Genomic DNA, 21,024 nt, shown 5'->3' on the forward strand with positions numbered 1-21,024 from the left:
AACAAAATAAAGGCATGCGGAAGTGGCGATGTTGCTTTACCGAAAGATTGTCTCGAAAATGTTTACCTGAAAAGTGTTTGTGCGTAAACGTTTGCCAGAGTTTGACACATTCTGATTATTTGATCGCTTCTACAGAATTGGTTGCGATAATATGTAAGTACCTGAATAAAATTAAAAAGTGAAAAAATACTGTTTTTAAAAATTGAATCTGTTGTTTTCAAATAGTTTAGTTTGCTAATGAATAACAAACAGATTCAATATGAAAAAATAATATCTTGCATTTTTCCGAATGGCAACAGGCTCGAAGGTAAAGTGAAACAACGCAAAATCGTGGTTCGAGACTAATAGTCGTTATGGACTGATAAAACTTAATTTATTAAAATATAAGAATAACAAGATGCGCACCTACACGTTAGAGAATGGGCTTTATAGTTTTATTTAAGAGCTGCGTTCTAGGTACTTCCAGTAAAACTGCACAAAATGAAAGTCTGGAGTATTTACCAATTTACCTCTGGACTCGTCCTTTGTGGAGTGTTGCTGACAGCGCTTATCAGTTGTACCGCCGACTGTGACAGCTCATCATTTTCGTCGAGGAGCTGCTTGTTGATTTTTCTGTAAAATGTTCAAATTGTGAATAAAAACATTTCAATGTACTGATATTAAAGCAGACCACCTACTGAATTATATTTTTTTTAAAAAAGTAGGAAAAGAAATGTAGTCATTTTGATGAGACCAGTTAGCGTCATTTCTGCTAGTACTGTAAAGGCCCTTATTTTCGCGGGCAGTAATTTTCGCGAAAATGAATATATCGGTGATTTCGCGAGCTGAAAATTTTGCAAATTTTATACGAGCAGAACCGAAAGTTGAAAAAATTCAAAATTAAGTTGAGAAAGTTAAAAAGAAAAGTATTTCGCGAGGCTTAAATTTTCGCGATTACGACGGGTTCACGAAAATCGCGAAAATTAAAGCTTCGCGAAAATAAAAGCCTTTACAGTAATTAATAATAATACAAATGAAGAACTGCGTTTTTTTATTTTAAATCGCTGAGTTTTTTAATCAATAAGAGACAGGCTGGATTTAAAAGAAAAATTGAGTATCTTACGTTTTGCTGAATGGCAACACACTGGTGCTTGGAAGATTCTTCTAAATCGTTAATCAGGATTTCATATTGATTATCGATCATATTCCTGATCGTTATCAGGATAAGTTCCCATAGAACATGAAATCTCTACTGTTAAATAATGAAGAATCTGTATGTATGTATGTATGTACCTCGTGTATGTCTGCATGTTGTGCGAAAACGGCGGCACATATTGTCTACCACTTTGAACCCATGTGCGAAAACGGCATGCGAATGTGGCCACCTGAATTTTGAATTTCGAATTTTGTTTATTCATTTATTTCATATACTGGGCGAATTTATTCAACTTTTGATTAACAAGCTCAGCGATTTAAAAACTTTCTGTTGCCACTTTGCAAAACGTAAGGTATTTACGTTTCAAATTTAATAGAAAAATCAGCAATTTAAAAGAAATATTTTGCCACTGCCGAATTTAATATTTTTATCTTCCAAGCGGCAGTGCACTACTATTCAAGAAAGCGTAAGATATTTTAAAGTTGCCTACAGGCCAAATCGGTCATCCAAAAATCGTTAAATTTTGCAACCTTGACCTTCAAAACAAGAAGAAGGTCACCGTCTAAGTAAGATTTCGAAAAAACACCACACGGAATTTACAGTCAGAGGACGTTTAAGTTAGAATTTTACGCTCACGTCACTCAATCTTAGTTTCACGTCGCCGTTGGTGCGTTAGCGCTCTCGGTTCTTCTAAAACCGTTAGATGGCGTCTTGTTCGTTTATTTTTTAGAACAGTGTAGAAATTTCAAACCAGAGTTTAAGCGGTGATTCTCAAAAAGCTCATCCCTCCCCCTCCCCCCCCAAAAAAAAGACATAACCAGCGGCAATGTAAGTCTCAGTTCTTATTAAACCGTTCCATGTTAGTTCTACAGTTTTATTCGAGATTCGTAACATTTTCCTCATTTCATCTTGAACCTAAATAAGAAGAAAATCGCTGTCTACTTGAAATTTTGAAACTACCCTCATCCCCCTAAATGAAGCCTCTTCACTATGCGTAAAGCCAGGGCAACTCGGGTACTTCAGGTAATTAGTTTTTAAGCTTAATGGTGAATAATAGAACGAAAAAGGGTATTTTATTTAGTTTGTTAAGAAGAAAATTCTTTTACTAAGTTTAACATTTTGACGGAATGAACAGACTGAAAGGAATTTTAAAAGTGTAAATAGAATGAAATCAGATCTTACTTAAGGTTCTCGAGCTCTATAACTAAATTCTCTCGTTCCAGGGCTATCCCTTCAGACACCTTTAGAGCGGCTCTAAGGAAAAAAAAAATATATATAAGTCAAGAAAATTGCCATTATGTGGTAAATAACTTAATGTAACAGGTAGATTAATTGCAAAACGAGTGCCTTCTGCCCATCATGTATATGTATGGCCTTTGGAAACAAATCTGTTTCCCTGCTGTTTGGCCTAGCAGCGACCTAGCGGTAAGTCGTTGCACACTATATTTTTACTTGCTTTGGGTTTCATCCTAGAGAAATGAGCTGGCTGTACGGTTAGTATTTCTAGTTTTCTCATGTGTAACGTAACTATGTGGCAGTTTCCCTCAGAAAGTTCTCCACAAAGGCATCCATCCTCTCAGATTATTAAATAAAATCAGAGCCATCTTCCCATCATGTATAAGGATGCCTTCATAATCATGTCGTGGTATAACGGTGCCACCGCTTTCGCAGGTCGACTGGTGTTCGAAAATCTCCTAAACGATGCAACAGCATAGGATATGGGTATGAATATTTTGAATTGCGGTAGATATCATTCACAATGCGGGTATTGCTCATCCGCAAAATATACGAGAATCGAGAGACAAATTTTATTTTTCCCTCAAAAGTGTGTTTCATGGACAAACAAACAATATGGATTTCAAGTTACATATGTTTTCTTCCGAAAAATTAAGGGGATCCAGCAAAACAGCGAACTTGCCAGGAAGTCGTAAAATTTTCATTAAGCCTGAAACGCTAGAATTTACACTCCTGCAAAGGACGAGAAGTGTCGAGGGAGGGGGCAAGAGGGTGTATGATGCCCTGGGCGCCGCTCTCAGAGGGGCGTCAAATGGTCTCCAAACAAGATTTTCATCATATAACCGTGTTTTTTCGGGGAGGGGGAAGGGGCGCCAAAAAGGTATTTGGCCCCAGGCACCAGTTATGCTCGCTACTCAACTGGTCGAATTCCCAGCATTCGGAACAGTTATGAGCGAGCGATATCACATTAGCTTATACTAAATACCACTGCAATGCTGTGTTACGGCAAAGTGGAGATTTCCAAATATATTGAATAATTATCCAGATAACTATATTCCATAGGTCCCACAAGGGACAAGGCGTTGCTTGCAATGCGTTGTATTTGGTGCGTTCCAAACCGTGGGCTCTGCCCTTTCTGGTTGTGGCGTTGCGCGCTTCTAGCCGTTAAGCTTGTTTACGCCTACTTTTGCGAATCAAGGCCTTCCTGCGAGGTTAAATTATTCTGTGACACTGTCTGTCGTAAATTCTAAAGATATGTTATTTTAAAATATTTTGTGTTGAATGTTGTTTTGGTGTTGAATCGAATTTAGTGTCGCGTAAGCACCAACAGCGTCATATTTAATAAATAAAATAAACATTCAAAACGTTTATAATAAAAAGACAAAAGAAAAGCTTTGTAAAGCCAATTAGTAAGAAAATTGAACATTGATGTGAAGAACTAAGAAAACGCTGCATCGTGAATTCTAAACTTGTACTGCAATGCTGCTTTTAAAATTTTTGTAATTTTGCTGTTGAAATGTATATGGCGTATGTGCAAAGAAAATGGTGTTTAACAATAACGCTAAAAAGACAAAAAGAAATGGGTTAGCAGTAGGGAGTGCAACAGCAGACTGGCAGACTGCGAGCTCAGCGACAGCGTAAAAAACCTTAACAAACACTTTTGGGTGGCCCTTAAGCTCTGAAACCTTTCAGAGATTTTTCTTGATCAATAATTTTTAATTAATCTCTTTTATAAATCTGAATTAGTAAAAATTTCTTTTATAAAATTGGACTGATGAAATTTTTTGAATTGCTTTATTTAGAATTGCGTTGTTTTCTCCTTGCTTTTCTCGTACGATGTTTTTCTCTTGCCTAATTTTCTCAGCGATGTTTTAGTCCTTCCTTAAGTTAGCAGAATTTAAAACTTTTTATCGTACTTTTACTAGCAACATCTGGCGTAACTTTAACAATATTTGCTCATAACGATTGTGTAAGATTTATTTATCTGCGCCAGATTACATGATAGGAAGTTGCTTTGAATTCCTACGTTTCCCCCCCCCAACCTCAATAAAAGTGGAATACTCACTGAGCCCTCTTCCTTTTCTCATCTATACTTCGTTTCCTGAGCAGTGACAGTTGAGTTTTCATGTTTTGTAGCAACCGCTCTGAAGCTTCCAATCGTGATTCAAGAGCCTCTTTGTCCTGAAAGGAATAAAATCAAGAAACGCTGCGAATTCATGGGAGAAAAAATTAAGAATGTCATTAAAAGAGCTTAAGTATAATCTAACAATGTGATAACAATAATGCGATAATAATAAATTATTAATGCGCTAAAATAGCATCTTTATACTTGAAAATAATAACATACAGTTCTTACTTTTTGCAATTTGAGATTTTCGTATTTTGTTACCGTGTCAACCGAATTCAACTCCTTCAGTTGCTTTTCCATCTAAAGAAGAGTAATATATGCAAAAGAGAAAAAAAAATAAATTATATATTTATATAGATAAAAATTTTCAAATCCTAAATAAGATTATATTTTAATTTAATATACTGCTAACTTTTATATTTTCATTTAATAGACTGCTAACTGCTATTCTGTAAATTGCAGTTTTTCTAGCCCCGGCAATGTTTCTCCTTTACTGCTATTTTTGTACTTGTCTCTGTTACAATTAAATAATGAAGAATCTTTTGTTTATGTATGTAAGTATGTATGTTTCTCGCATTGTGAAAAAACAATGGCATGTAGAAATACAAATTTTCAATATGCATAGTCCTCCGTTTCACAACCACATCAAGCATAACTGTTAATCAAAAACTCCTTAAATTTGTACAAAGAGGAGAAATGAATAAAAAATAATTTCGATATTAAAAATTCGAAATTCAAGCTTTGAGATGTCTATGTGAATATATATAACTTAGCTAGTAAACAGGTAGAATATATTTTCTCTAAACTTTTGATGCTGTAATGTTACAGATTTTAAGAACTAACTCCTCTTATTTTTATTTTTTATTTTATTTTTTATATGCTTCCTTCAGTTTTACATGTTTTTTGGACTCTGTCAGCTTAACTTCAAAACTATTATTATTATTAAATTTTTAAGGTTTCTTTCGATTATTTACGATTTTGATGCTATGATTTTTTAAAATATATTTAACCCTGGCTGCGGTGTTTCAGAATTTACATATGATTTTATTTCAGCATATGTTACGTTGCTTGTATTTTCAGATTTTGTTTTTTGAGCTCAGCCTACTCTAAATAATAATTTAAGCTTTTTGAGGTTTTGTTTGCGTTTTTTTTTATACTATGGTTTCGCAATTGTATGCACTGCTTACTTCGGCCTGTAAGAGTTGGACTGATAAAGTTACATGTTATTTTGATTTTTTTTCCTTAGATTATTTTAAGTTTCAAACTTTTTTTAAAAAAAAAATGTGTCTTTATTGCTCAGAAACAGGCTGATTTCTTTTCTTCTTTCCTTGCCACAACCCCTGATGACGATGCAGCAAAAGATATAAATTTCTTTTCTAGTTTTTTGCTTTCGGCATTTTTTGTTCTTTTTTCTTGCATTTTGTCACTGTGCTTTTTGTTTTGGTTTTTGCACATGTTTATTCCAAATTGAATATGGGATGAATCTTAAACGCATTATTTTTAAATTTATTTTCCATTATTACCACCACTTGTTGCTGCTTTCAAATGGATTAAGTATTGAACACTGCTTTTTACTTTGTATTTGTTCATTATATGTATACTATACATATATAAAATACATACAGATTTCCTCATTATTTACCAATACACACTGGTAAACATTTATGAAAGATATTTTGTGAATTACTGTTACATTTCAGCTTAAGAATAATTATATTCAATAATCGTTTGCTTTATCATTACGAGCAGCAGTAACAAATTATAAATAATGGAATAATTCGTAAGTAGAACATATGCATGTCTATACACAAATAACATATGCTGTTGAAATAAAGTTACTTGAGATAAAATGCAATAAAACGCTTTCAGAAATAGCACAATTCGTTAATCTCTAAGGAAACATTTTAGTTCAGTGAAGCGAAACAAATGACGAGCATAATACCCTAGTTCTGTCACAAGGGGATTATTTCTTGTTTATAATATGTAAGAGACATTTTCTTTTTTATTCTCACGTCCGACAGAATGACAGAACAAAGAAACAAATCAATTACTTGCGTGTGTTTCTGCAACAGATCTTGCAGCTGGTAGTCTCTCAAGTGCAGTTCTGTTCCTAGTTCGTCTCGTATTCGTTGCTCTTTCCTCTGTTCCTGAAAATTTAATATTTAAGTTAATGCAAGGCTTAATTAGACAGACTTAATTAGAAAGAATTTCTGAGATTTCAAGTACAGGAGGAGCCCAGAAGGCAATCAGGAAAATGAATTTTAAAAAAACAAATATTTAAAATTTAAAACAACTGAAATATTTCAGATATTAACGGTCACCCAGAACGATTTTTTAAGGTTTTTTACGCTCTCGCTGACCTCGCAGTGTACAAGTCTGGTGTTACACTCATTCCTACCAACATTTTATTTTTGTGTGTCTATTCAATATTATTATTAAGCATTGTTTTCTTCGCACTTACTAGTTTTAAAAGAAGCATAGCAGTATACATTTAGAATTCCCCGATGCAGCGTTAAGTGTTGGAAAAACATTTTTCTGTTTTTTCCAGTCTTTTTTTCAGTTTATTATGTCAGTGTTCAGTTTTCTTACTAAAATGTTTTTACAAATCCTTTTTTTTTTTTTTTTTGTCTTTTTATTTTTAATGTTTTATGTGTTTACTTTATTTATTAAATATCACGCTTTTGATGCTTACGTCGCATAAAATTCGATTCAACATCAAAATCACAAAATATTTGAAAACATCATATCTTTAGAGTTTCCAATAGAAAGTCACTCGAGAGAATTATCCACAATTAAATGCAGAACCAACGTGTCGTTTCTTCCTTCTTACCTAGTGGATAGTCAAGTCAATAATTTTGAACAAGAAAGACGTTGAATATTTTTTTTTTTTTTTTTTTAAATCTAGTAATCTGAGAGTTAGGACAAGCAGTCTTATGCCAAATATTCAAAACAAATTGTACCAATACACATAGAGCAGCCCTCTTATATTGAATGTTTTTGCAATTAGAATTTGCGATTTGTTTTCTAAAAGACTTGCTTATACTTAGAGAATTAAAAATAATAAGAATACAAAAAATTTTTAAACATAAATCTAATAAACCACTTTTTTCAAAACTTTTGTTCCTATTTTTAATCTAATTATTATCTTTAACTGATTTGTGTGCAGTTATTTGTATTATGATTATGTTGTGTGATGTATATTAGAGAGAAAAATCTAAGGAGGTCAATGAAGAAAATCATTCTTTTAAACGGATTCGGAATTCTTGCACTAAACCGTCTTGACCATGGTACAAGGATTTTCACCAGGTAAACTTTATTTGACAGGCAGGTGCATAACCGAAATTTGTCACTCGTTATGATGTTAAAAATCATTTTGAGCATCTTTCGTCAGATATTTCTTCACAAGTTTACTCTAGCCTGTACTTGTTTGGACAACGAGGAATCCAGTGATTGCAAAACTTCTTGACACACCATTTTCACGAAGAATTTACCTAACAGTTGCATCTTCGGCTCAGGCAAGGCGTCGTCTTGCAACGCAGGTTCCCGCGCAGAGCGCTACCCCGTGAATAACATTGTAGCCGACTTTCTAACACATGAAAGTTCGAAATTTTTTTAAACACGGTCCACATAAGTACTTGGGAATGAGCGACAATAAAAATCACATAAGAGTTCAGTAAAGATGTGAAACAAAATCTGAAACAGTCTTTGTAGCCGAACGAATAGCTAGCGAATAGCTTAGCCAATAGCTAAGCCGGTCGAGACGCTTGGAAGTGAAGGGATGTGCAAGGTAAGTGCACAAAAGAAATGCCTTTAATCACGAAAATCAGTGGCTCACAATTAACATGTATTATAAACATAGAATCATGAGTACAACAGATAATATATACTAGACACAAAAGTACTGCTAAATATAGGTACACAGAATAATGCACAATACAGTGAAACCTCGTTACAACAATATTTTAGAGACCAAATAAATATATTGTTCTAGAGAGGCATATTGTTATATCGAGGGCCCACATATTTTGAGCATTTAATAAGAGTTTTTTTTTATTATTATTAGTTTAAGGTGCATAACATACTACTTTTAAGTCTATATTTAGAAGAAATTAATTTGTAAAATACTACTAATAATGGTTTAAATACTAAAAAAATAAATAAATAAGATAAATTCAGAAAATAAACACAGAAATATTCACATACCTGAAAACACTTTTTATTGAAAATAATCCAATATTTTTGTTTGTTTATTGATTTTTTTAACTGTTAAGTTCACCAATACTGTATGCATTGAGTCTAGTGCACGAAAATGTTCTTCATTTGTCGACGGAAGGCTTGAAAAAAATGTCCGTAGAGAATTCACAGATTGAAGAGCTTCCTGGGATGACAATAAGGATTGCGATGGACCTGTATTATCATCATCATCTTTAACATTGTTTCCTATCTCATCAGTAATTTCATAGAGAATATCAGTAACTCCTGCGAAAACCATAAGATCAGCATCTGCTGTTAAATAGTCTTCTATACTAATTCCAAACTTTTTACCGCTTGTTTCCTCAAGTTGGGATATGGATTTTTTGATAGGCAAAACACATTCTTGATCATCTGAGAGATCATTGTCTATGGAATTTTCATCATTATCAGATTTCTTATCTTCCATAACACAAAGACCGGCCTTTTTCCAGCAATTCCGAATGTTTTTTTCTGTTACTTCCCACCAACTTCCAGCAATATTGTCACACGCTTCCTTGACATTTACAGCTTTGAAAGGGTCTTCTACTTTATTTTCAAAGTTTACAAGTATGGAGTCCACCAACCGTTTTCTGTAATATCCTTTGAAGCACTTAATTATGCCTACATCAAGAGGCTGTAAAATTGAAGTGCAATTGGCAGGGAAAAGAGCGATTTCGATATTTTGTAGCTTTGGAAATGACGTGTGAGCACCGCAGTTATCTATCAACAAAACGATTTTTTTTTTCTTTCTCTTCTTCATTTCATTGTCTAACTTCTGTAACCATTCGGAAAAAAATTTAGACGTCATCCAAGCCTTCTTATTTGCTTTATACTCCACGGGAAGACTTTTCACGTTCTTAAAGCACCTTGCCTTCAATGATTTACCAATGACGAGAGGTTGTATTCTATGCGTTCCTGTGCTATTTGTACACAGAAGAACAGTCAGTCTCTGCTTTGATTTCTTCTCTCCATAACACTTTTCACCCTTGAATGCCAATGTTCGATCGGGTAGGAGTTGGAAAAACAGCCCAGCTTCATCTGCATTATAAATGTCTTCTGGAGCATACTTTTCTAAGATTTCTTTTATCTTGTTTTGCCGCCATTCATTTGCGTCGTTTATCGGGGCTGACCTTTTCTCTCCGTGAACTTCTTGGAAAGTTATTCCATGACGATCTCGAAAACGCATTAACCAACCATTGTGTTATATCCAAAAAAAATTATGTTTCTATTTTAAATACTTTATTCCATTATAACTTAAACTTAACTGACTCACTGTGGTGCCAGATAAATTAACAAAAAAAAAAATCAAAATCAGATAATTCACATTCAAAAACTATTTCATAATATTCATATATCATTTCGACATTCTTAAAAATATTCGTATAGTAAATCTATCAATCAATCGTATATCATATCTATCAATCAATCGTATAGTGGTATAGTACAATTTAACTTTTAGGTTTGCGTTGTGAGTAACCTATGTAAAGGGAAAATCAATAACTCCAAATTCAAGTAAACTCCATGTTTCTTAAAAGCCACCCGGCTCAAACAAATGGAGGTACATGACAGACCACAGAAACTACACTAAATTAAACAAATGAAACATAAAATACATATCAAACACATTTATTAATTTCTAGAATATTCAAACATATGATAACTAGGTAAACTGATCAGTCCCCTACAAATTAACCTTAAGATGTAAATTAACATATATATTATTTTAAATCTTATACTCATGTTAGGTGTACTAATTTTTTTTTAACATTACATAACTCACAATTTAGGCGGTTGTACCGTATATTAATATAGTATCATTATTCGGTTGCAATTTAAATACAAAAGACAGAAAAAAATTCACTCACAGGGTGAAGTTCATACATTCAACTCTTATGCCATCATCGACTGATTAATATGGAGTGCTGATAGTTCAACAGAACGTCCTACTCATTGCGTTGACCATTCGAAGAGATCGAGAATGCCATCATCGGCGGATTAATACGGAGTTTTAGAGAGTTCAACAGATCGTCCCGCGTCCAAAGTTTACTCGAGCACCACATTATTCCTGCTGTCCTTTATTCACAAAATCATCGTTAATGGAGGCAGACAGTTCTTGCGAATTTTAAAGATGACTTGGTTGCAACACCATTGAAGCTGTCCTTACAATAAATAAATTCCAGAGCATGGAATGATGAAAAAAAAATCGACGCAGCTGGCACAGGCAGAATAAACAGCAATGCACACCTTAGAAGGGTCCTACACGAGTCTCTTTCATTCTGGAAGCCCCGAAACTCACCATAAGCGTAGAGCACCTTTGGAACAAAATCTAATTAGGAAGTCAAAGCCGGTAAAAACAGGAATACCGCATCAGGATGTCAGGATCACCAAGAGAATCTGCCGAACAATTCTTGGGATAAGAGAAATCGAAATTCTTTTGCTGAGCTCTATGCCTTATGCCAACGCAAATTCTCGCCAGCTAAAAGCCGAGAGAAAAGTCATACCCTCTGCCGGCTGTTCACGCGGCTCGCGAGAAGCAAGACCCGAAGGGTCAAGCCCCCGCTTTTTCTCCTCTTACTCTTCTTGAAAATCAGAATCGGAATTAAACTCTAGCCTGGTGCAAGCACCCAGGAAAACTCGGTTTCTCCGCCTCTGTGAGTTCATAGGCTTTCAAAAAAATCATAAAATTATATCTTACCAATCCCGGAATTTTATGTTATCTAAATTGAGAAAATGACACACCCATGACGAATCAAACACCAGAAAATCTGACAATGCAATCCGAAAAACATCTGCACTTATAACGTGAGAAAAGAAATAGACCCCCCAACTAACAAGTGAAAATAAGCTTTTACGAAAATCCAATTACCAGCTCCCCCCACTGTCTTGAAGTAATAAAACTGCAAACTTACAAAGCGACAGGAAAGCAACTTCCGTTTCACACGCATGAGCTAAAAGGGCGACATTGTTAGTGAAACGGCCATAAACCAGATGTGTGTCCTCGCAACCGTCTCTCGCCCTTGTTACAATTCCTACTCAAGAATAATGAGTTAAATAAAACCTTAAGAGCTTAAGAATACTTTTTTTTCCAGATTAAAATACACATGAATACAAATAAAAATATTAGAATAATAATAATTTGAAACACATATTAATAATTGAAATTCTCGACATAACAATTGCTAGCTTTGAAAGTTTCGTTCCCTAGCATTGCTGCAAATTTCCGTGCTTTTGCACATAATAAAGGTTCATTTATTGGGACATTTGTTGCTCTCATCTCTTGAAACCATTTTAAAACAGCAGCATCAGTGTTTTCATTTGTCGCAACTTTCAGTCGTTTTCGCTCTGGGTTAATTTCATTTGAAGTTACAGCATCTTCGATTTGCTTTCTCTTCTTTAGGAACGTTGCAACTTTAGATTGCGATAATCTATGTTTCTTAGCCGCATCAATCTGCTTCATTCCCTCATCAATATCATTGATAACGTTCAGTTTATCTCGAAAAGATAGTTGCTTTCGCCCTGCCATCTTATGCTGTTATCACATCTATAGACGCGCGCGCTTACCCGGGACAATTCCGAGAAACGAGATTCTAGTAGCACGGCTTTAAGCGGCAGGCTTCCGAGAAATGTTTCGTCTAGCTAGGAGGAACGTGTCCCGGCTACGAGCAACATTTTAAAACTTTTCCCAAAATGTTCCGGCTGGAGACGTGTTCCTCGAACGTTCAACCAATCAGACGAAAGGTCAGCTTCTGAAGGATCTAGGTAACTTTCAATATGGCGATGGCTCTCACTGTGAAGTGATGACGGTGGAAATAGAGGCCGATTTAATTATTGCTGTTTTGTTGTAATACAACTGCCTGAGTCATTTTTTAAATGTGTATATATTCATTAAATATATAATCGTAGAAATTTCAGAGTTGACATTATTTTACGACGTTCTTGCATTTCGGATTTGTTTACAAATTGTTCGTAGCCAAAAGTTCGCCAAATTTGTCGTATTTCGTGCTGATCGTGTATTATAACACTGTTATATAATAGAATTTTATTTCTTAAATTTAAGTTGAATAATTTTTTAAAATCCGTTTGTATATGCGCGGCTTTTCTCCTAATTACTTATCTTTTAAATTGTTAACTGCATAATCAGTGACACATTTTAAACAGCATAAAAGATGCATAAAAAGAAAAGCATAGCTTATGTAATAATGAGAATACTCATTAAATTTGTCCATTATTTGTTATTAATGAAATACTTTTTGAATTATAAATACATTAGAAACTATACTTTTATTGGAAATGCTACCTATTGAAACATTGAAAATTTATGGATTTATTATTATGCATGATGAAAAACATTTGTATATACATTCATTAATATAAATCTTATTCATTACATTAATACTAATAAATATATATTAACAACTTCTAAAACATCGCATCTCTCTATCTGTATGTAAATATATGACTTATTAGATGTGTATATATATATATGTATGTATGAATACAAAAATGAACATTGCCAAGAAGTTTATTTGAAGTTAATTCAGATAACGATTATGTAATTGGCAGAACTATAGTTATCAGTTCTTTGCAAATTATTATGGGTATGTAATAATCAGTTGAAAAATAATTGATGAGTATTTGAGTACTAAAGAGTGTACACATTTTGTTATTGGGTTAATTCATAATTATATCATACGTATGATCTACGTAATAAAAACATGACTAATAAATAATAAGAAATGTAACAGCTGTGCATTTATAACATTTGATTACTTAAAACAGCGCACAACTGATTATCACCTTCATGTCTGTTTACATAATGAATTGCACTTTCCAATTAACTGCACGGGCCTACTAGTGGCCGAAGCGTCGTTGAACACTGGTAGTTCTGTCTCAGGTTAGAATGCCGCGAACGGGCTGGCTACATGACGTTTCATTGGTTTGCCCCATTTGTAACTGGTATACGAGCCAGTTTTAAAATATCTTCTACAAAGGGATCCCTCCTGTTGTTATCCCTCCCGGCTTTGCGGTAATCACATAAAACCAACTGAGCCCACCAGCGGCCGAGCGGTAAAGTCGCTGAACACTGGTAGTACGGTCCGAGGTTCGAATCCCGCGAACGGGCTGGCTGAATGGAAGCTTTCGTGGTTTTCCCCATGTGTAACGTGTATACGAGCCAGTTTCCCTTAGAAAGTCCTCCCCGAAGGCATCCCTTCCCTTAGGCAGATAGCCCTAGTGTGCTTTGCTGTTATCTCAATAAATCAAACCATAAAACAAACTCATGATGTGAACACCTAATTTCTAGAGTTGGTATAATTAATGTGTTTTAGGTATATTACCGAGTGTTCTATGGGACAGTAAACAACTCACACATGTTTGATTGCTCATGTATTCATATGCTTTATTTGATCTTCATTTTGCTAAATAGTATCTGCTGGCTGTGAGGAGGTAAATATCAGCCATATAGATTTTTGTCATTTGAATGGACAAAACAGTAATTATGAGCCATAAAGTTAGTCAGAAAATGCTTTCACCAGGTCACAAATTTTCCAGTGAGCCATCAATTTTTCATTGAAATGCAGACAACAGAAAATACACATAAGCGATGTGTGATAAATAGACTTATCCAGCACATGTTTTTAAACTATTCTTAGAGTGTATACAGAATTTGGCTATTACTGATGTAATTGATTGCTATAACCAGAAGTGTGTTTATCTGTTACATGAAGTGCCAGAGTGGAGATCAAAGTGATTAACTTAATAGCAATCACCTTTCTATTATCTTCCATTATTAACAATAAAGTTTAAAACGAAAAGCGTGTGAGCGATACAAAACAACACAAAGAAGCGAATGTCACTTGAAAGGAAACGTCACTTTCGCCAATCTGAGCGATAACTGATTCTTGTTTGGCTTTCAGCCTGTTTGCCAAGAGAAAATGGTAACCCTATTTCGCCAAAGGCCGTTTCTCAGAACTGTTGCTACAAACGTTTTGTCCCGGCAACAAACAGCTAATGTGATAACGGCTTTAGGGAACAATATCGCGTGAAAGAAAAAAAAGTTTAAACCAAATGTTTCGCGTAGAACTCAAAATCGTTAAAGACTATAAAACAATCTTTGAACTCACTTTTCAGTACGTCACTTAACAACACCCCGCCTCCATCCCCCCCTGTTCCTCTAACAAAGGGCACTTTTTCTGTGACAAGGTGACCAGACAGGTCTAGATGTCCTTAAACCTTATCAGAATTCCAAAGCTTAGTGGGAAATGAGACTAGGCATGCATTTACACTTCATCCCCCTCACCCACTCCAATTCCCAAAAGGGTGGTCTTCATCTGTTTTGAAATCTGAACAAGAGCTATTTATTCAGGGATAAGTTGAATATCCACAATGAGGCTTAATAGACGGAAAAAATAACAAAAGAAAACGAAAAAAAAAAAAAAAAGCATTTGAAAATCAAAATATTGTTATAAAGGGAGAAAATAATACTGAAATTTAGATTGAAAAAATCGTTTTACAGAGGTTTATTGTTCTAGAGAATATAGCAATATTGAGAGGAGATTAACATTAGTTTATATGCAAAATCACCGGGACCACAAAACATTATTGTAGTAGAGGGAGTTATTGTTGTATCGGGTATCGTTGTAGCGAGAGTTTACTGTACAAAAAATAAGAGTCATGAATTTTTTTTTTTTTTTAAAATTTTTTAAGGTGTTTTTTTTTTAAGTAAATATATACACTATTTACAAAATTTAAGGGAGGTGCCTGAGCACCGCACGAGGCCGCTTCTTATTCACAGTGCTGACAGGGTCATAGTAAAGAATAGGGATAGCGAGATTATGCACATTGCTAATGGTATCATAAAATGTTTTTGCCAATTTGGCAAAATACACTTGAATTTCTGAGACTTTGAGTTCACGGTGTATGGCCGTGTTTCTTATGAACCAGCGGCCTTTAGCCACTTCACGGAGAATAACATTTTGTAACACTTGAATCTTTTTAACAGCCGTAAACGAGCCGTAAAATAGTCTTATAAATCATCAATTTGCATTCTAGAGATAGCGCCGAGTTCCGAGCAATTAAGGGGAAAATAGAATAGCTTAACTCTAAACACCAGGTTGAGAAAAGCTAGCTTTTAACTTGAAACTCTAAGAACTTTCTGACATTCAGAATGCCTCGAATTTCACAATAAATTACATGATTGCGTTCGTTTAACATTTGCTCCATGGACATATTATCCAATTCAACAGAGACAAATTGGCACATCAATCTTCATCTTGCAAAAAATGTCGCCTTTTCGAAAATTTATTCAAAAGCATCAGGTAGTGATTTAAGCGAAATTTAAAGTCATAAATTATCACTGCACGCAAATATTCGGCATTGGGCTCAATAGTGCTCTGAAATTCAGTGTCAGCAGGACAAAGACAAAATGGTATTCTTGCCAAATCGCAGCTGGTAATAAATCCTTTTCTTGCACATGGCGCTATCGAATATTCCATCTGCTTAAAACGCAATGTGTTTTATGTGGCAGATGTTACATGCAAAAGATTCTCAAAACTTTCAGCGTGACATACTTATTATAAATTGCTTTTTCATCCCAATTTACACACCAATAAACAACTTTATTATATTATAATGACAAAAATTGAAATTCGAATGCACTAAGTCTTTAATCGGCCTTGATTTTCGCAATCGTTGGTCGTAGACACAGACTTGCAATTACAGAAATGTTTTGAATAACGCAAAAATTAACATTTTTACATTTCTGATTTTTTCTTAATTTTGCAAAAAATTAAGAAATTTTTACGCATTTATGCAACATTTTTACGCATTCCTCTGTCCCTATATTTAAATTTAGAAAAAAGTTGTACTCCTCATAAAAACTAAAACACAGAAAGTTTGATTCCCGTACAATAAAAATAAACCGAGACATTTAATTTCAAAATTTTTAACCTTTTTTTACAACAATTTGAATTTACATTCAGGGGTCGGTTAATAAATAAATAAAGATAATCTGAGGTTCATTTGTCCCCCTTACGTGCCATTAAATGATATTCTTTCGTGATTTACTAGTGTCTTTATTTATAATTCAGTTACATCTGGAACGCTGAAAGAATTTTCGCACAAACACTTTAGAATCGTAATCTGGCATTTAAACCATAAAATTCAGTTTAAGAGCAATATTACAAAGTACTTTTAAAATGAGCATATCTTTAGAATTGCTGAAGTCTGGCGCGTTGGAGATAAAAATGTTTTTTTTTTTCTGTTCAACGTTGCCATTGCTCGCTTTGAAATCCTTGAGTTTGTTAATCAAAAATTCGTTAATGTTTTACAAGCTATGAAATCGATAATAAAACAAATTCCAAATTTTAAATTTGGGCTTTCAGATGCCCATATTCGCAGGAGTATTCTGTTATTTAAAATTTGATGACTTTAGGTACCATTGAGTTTTCACAGTACGAGAAATATTCATAAATTTAAGCAGATTCTTCATTATTTAATTCCTTTAAATACAATATAGGGTTCTACTACTTGTTTACAACAATTTAAAAAATGAAACACCTTTTATAGTGGACGACGCAAAATGCCAAAACGAAATTAATAGCTATTCTGGGCAAATTGCCCCTTTGGACTAAAAAGATCAGTATTTCCCATAATAATCTGTTCTAACCGACATTTTATTTTTAGTACGCACAAATGCAAACAATTTTGCTCTTCAATTTGTATACGGCTCCTAAATATGATTCCCGACTGCAATATAAAATATCTTGGTCAATTTTTGTCGTACGGGGGTCAAACTTTCTGCGTTTCATTTTTTATAACTTGTACAAAATTTATCTAAACATAAGTGTAGAAATCGGTAGGTCGTGCGAAAAGTTAGATTTCATAGTTTATGAAAACATTTTTTTAAAAATTTAAACAATTTTCTGTAGGGTTTCACTTGATCTGGTATGAGAAGTAGTCCGCAAACCTTAACAGACAAGAAGCGATTCATCGCTGTGTCTGAAACAATGACCAAGTTATGAAAAGATTAAAAAAAACCTTTTTGTTTAAACAGAATTTCGAACACAAATCACTCTCTTGTGCTACAAAAAATGCCACAACTCGTGGTGACGCACCTAAAGAGAACAATCAAATTTAAATCAAACGTTAAACATGAGTCAAGAACTGCTCAATTAAATATTACTATAAGCTAGCTCACTTTTCTATCAGAGCGTCAAAATCAATGTCGACAGAAGTAACACCGAATAATTATAACTATCACAGCTGGTAAGAAACTAACACGTAGGGCGTATGCGAAGCCGCAAACACGCTCTCTCTCTTAAAATTCAAAAACCCCAGTTTAAATGCTGGCTACTCATTTGTATTCTGTTGAAAAGAATGCGTAAAGGAGAAATTATAATAAAAGATCGAAACCATAATAATTGGTTAATTTAAAAAAATAACCTTACAAATCTTTGCATGTTAAAACAATTTGGTAATTTGAAGTTTAAGTCTACCACCAAACAACTGCGAAAATAAGGGCCGGATAAAGATTTTGTGGACGCGGTGTACATGGAATATATAAGCATTATTATAGCTAAGACACAATAACACGCCGAATAAATACTAATTCAGAAGTCAAACAACAAAAATCAGCGTTAATTTGCAAAATTTTCACAGGACTAGTTTCGATGGTTTTACCGAACCATCATCTTCAGCTGCAAAACCGCAAATGAACAAGATAGGAAATAATATGTTAGAAAAAAGGAAACACAGAAGTCTTCTGTTGCTCAACATTGTTGGTCCGAAAATCACACTTTCAATTTTTCTGCTGCCAAAATTATTCAAAAAACATCTTCCATTGGAGAACTGGATTTTCTAGAGGCATTTCACATTCATAAAAATCTTTCTGTTCTAGTTAACGATCCTAATTCCAATCCAAATTTGCCTTCGGCTTTTAGAGAAATTATGTTTTAGTTCTGGTTTCGCCAACAGATGGCGCCACTTGCTTATTCTTGTCCAGGCTTTCTTATCTTATCTAAACATTATTTCCTATCTTGTTCATTTGCGGTTTTGCAGCTGAAGATGATGGTTCGGTAAAACCATCGAAACTAGTCCTGTGAAAATTTTGCAAATTAACGCTGATTTTTGTTGTTTGACTTCTGAATTATTATAGCTAGTTATTTGAAGAGTGAAACAGACAAATGATGCGATACAAAGTGAGATTCGAGACTAATAGCCCTAAAAAACGTAAGGCAACGCTTAACACTTTACAGAAAATTCTGAAAATAAGCTGCTTTTAAAAATATTGGGATTTAACTGTTGAACTTTTTGTGACGCGAGTGCGAAGAACGCGATATGTTTAATAATAAATTTTAAAAGTGCGTTAGCAGGAGTGAGTCCAAGAATCGTTTAGAAACTGTAGGCTTAGCGAGACCATAAGAAAATTCAACAAACCCTGTGGTGAGACGTTAAAATATGATTACTTTCAATTCTCTCCTTCATCTGTTAGCTCAAAATAACACGTAATAAAAAAAATTGAGTTTGATGAGGACGGGAGAAATTCGTCTGAAAGATATGTATAGAGGGGGATTGTAGATTTCTGGTTCTGTTTTGTGGTCAAATTAATTTAATTCATTAAAATCTTATTCCAAATTCAGTTACACAATTTAATTTACTAAGTAAACTTTTATTTAGGGGTGTTAATAATTAATTTGTTTAAATTAGTTTGTAAGGTATATTTTAATTTTCTAACAAATATTTTAATTTTACGTTTCTTTCCTATCCTTCCTAGCTTCAGCTTACAACTCCTTACCAGAATGAGTTTTTAGAATCGCGTTAAATGCAATGAGAAGGAGTAGATTAAGTATATAAATCTACTCCTTCTCATTGCAAAATAATAAAGATAGTATTTAAGTCAAGTTCAACTGACTTTTCCAGACAGAGTTAGGTTTCCTGAATAGCGCGCGTTTGCCTTTCGGCTACGACTCTCTAAGCTGTTACTATGCTCGGCCGTATTACGTGCGTTTTGATAGTTTGCTGGCTAATTTAATATTACTGGCGAACTAGTTTAGAACTGTGTTAGCTTCGGCTAAATTTCTTTAGTTAGTCATTAGTTAGTTTCTATTTCTTGCATTTTAAGCCCAAGTGGAGGCTTTGTTGTACGTCCTGAGAAAGGGGCCGACTGATAAATCTTAATTTGAGTGAAATAACGGATAATTAATTAAGTACTTATTCTCTTAGCAGTTCATTAGGTTCTTCGACATTACACATTTAACAGGATAAAAGTAAGGAACTCTATATACATTTTTTTTAGTTGAAAAGCCAGTTTTTTGGCTTTCAGTTTTAGTTTACCTCGATTAAGAGACGCGTGTTGAGCACTTTTTGAGCATTATTACAATTTAAAAATACGAATTTTTGATTTATTTATTTGAAATTTATACACAGTATACAGTTAAAATTTGCCTTTCGGGTGATCTTATATTTAGTTAATTAGTTGAGAAATTATTTGCAATTAAGTTAATTAGTTGAGAAATTATTTGCAAATCTGTATATTTTCATTAGAAATGGCAAGGGCTTTTCTGGCCTTCAAAAGCTACTTTTTATTTCTGTTTTTAAACAACGCCACCCACTTAAACGGTTTAATCTGGTTCTCACATCCCGTTGCTGAGCTTTTGGAAAGCGCACGAAAAGGGTTATTGTTTTCACCCCAAAGGGGTGTTAGCTAGAAGGGCTATTAGTCTCTAAACGGCATTTTGCATCGAATCACTATAAATGGCTGCATCACTTTTCAGTTGTCACCAGTCACTAGTGTTGTCACAAAATAATATTAACGCCCTGCATTATAGTTACAGAAATTAATTAATGAAGAATCTGCATGAATGTATGTATGTTTCTCGCATCGTGAAAAAACAAGGGTCCCTAGAGCCATCGAAGTTTTAATAATGTAATCCTTCACCTGAATATGGGCACCTGGAAGCTCGAATATGGAATTTGGAATTTGTTTATTTGTCTTTTTGATATTTTGTAAGACTTTGACGATTTTTAATTAAAAAACTCAATAATTTCAAAAATGGCAACACTATAGGGAATAAAACATTTTTATCTCCACAGCGCGAGACTGCCTACCGGAAATTCTAAGGATATGTTGTTTTTAAATATTGTTAGCCCAAATGCTCTAGAAACATGTATGTGTCTACAAATGAAATAAACGCCCGTTTGGGCGTAATATAAAATCTGAAAGCTTTCAGATTTGTGTGTGTGTACTTTTGGGGGGGGGGGGCTTGGATCGTGTCAAGCATGAAAGAGATTGAAT

General features: G+C 34.1%; 1 protein-coding gene across 1 annotated transcript in view; it reads right to left on the reverse strand.

The window, feature by feature from the left end:
- Nucleotides 1-21,024, reverse strand: part of LOC118196459 (EF-hand calcium-binding domain-containing protein 4B-like) — a 129,446-nt gene that overhangs the window by 47,763 nt on the left and 60,659 nt on the right. Inside the window, exons 6-10 of the mRNA XM_085823977.1 lie at nucleotides 6,551-6,646; nucleotides 4,728-4,799; nucleotides 4,437-4,552; nucleotides 2,318-2,389; nucleotides 510-612 (exon numbers count right to left, since the gene is read on the reverse strand). Of these exons, the coding sequence (XP_085680103.1) occupies nucleotides 510-612; nucleotides 2,318-2,389; nucleotides 4,437-4,552; nucleotides 4,728-4,799; nucleotides 6,551-6,646 (459 nt within the window). The remainder of the gene's footprint in view (nucleotides 1-509; nucleotides 613-2,317; nucleotides 2,390-4,436; nucleotides 4,553-4,727; nucleotides 4,800-6,550; nucleotides 6,647-21,024) is intronic.

This window comes from Stegodyphus dumicola, chromosome 9, assembly GCF_044657685.1.
Source record: "Stegodyphus dumicola isolate Sdum_Otavi_A_Nest chromosome 9, ASM4465768v1".
Classification (NCBI taxonomy): Eukaryota; Metazoa; Arthropoda; class Arachnida; order Araneae; family Eresidae; genus Stegodyphus; species Stegodyphus dumicola.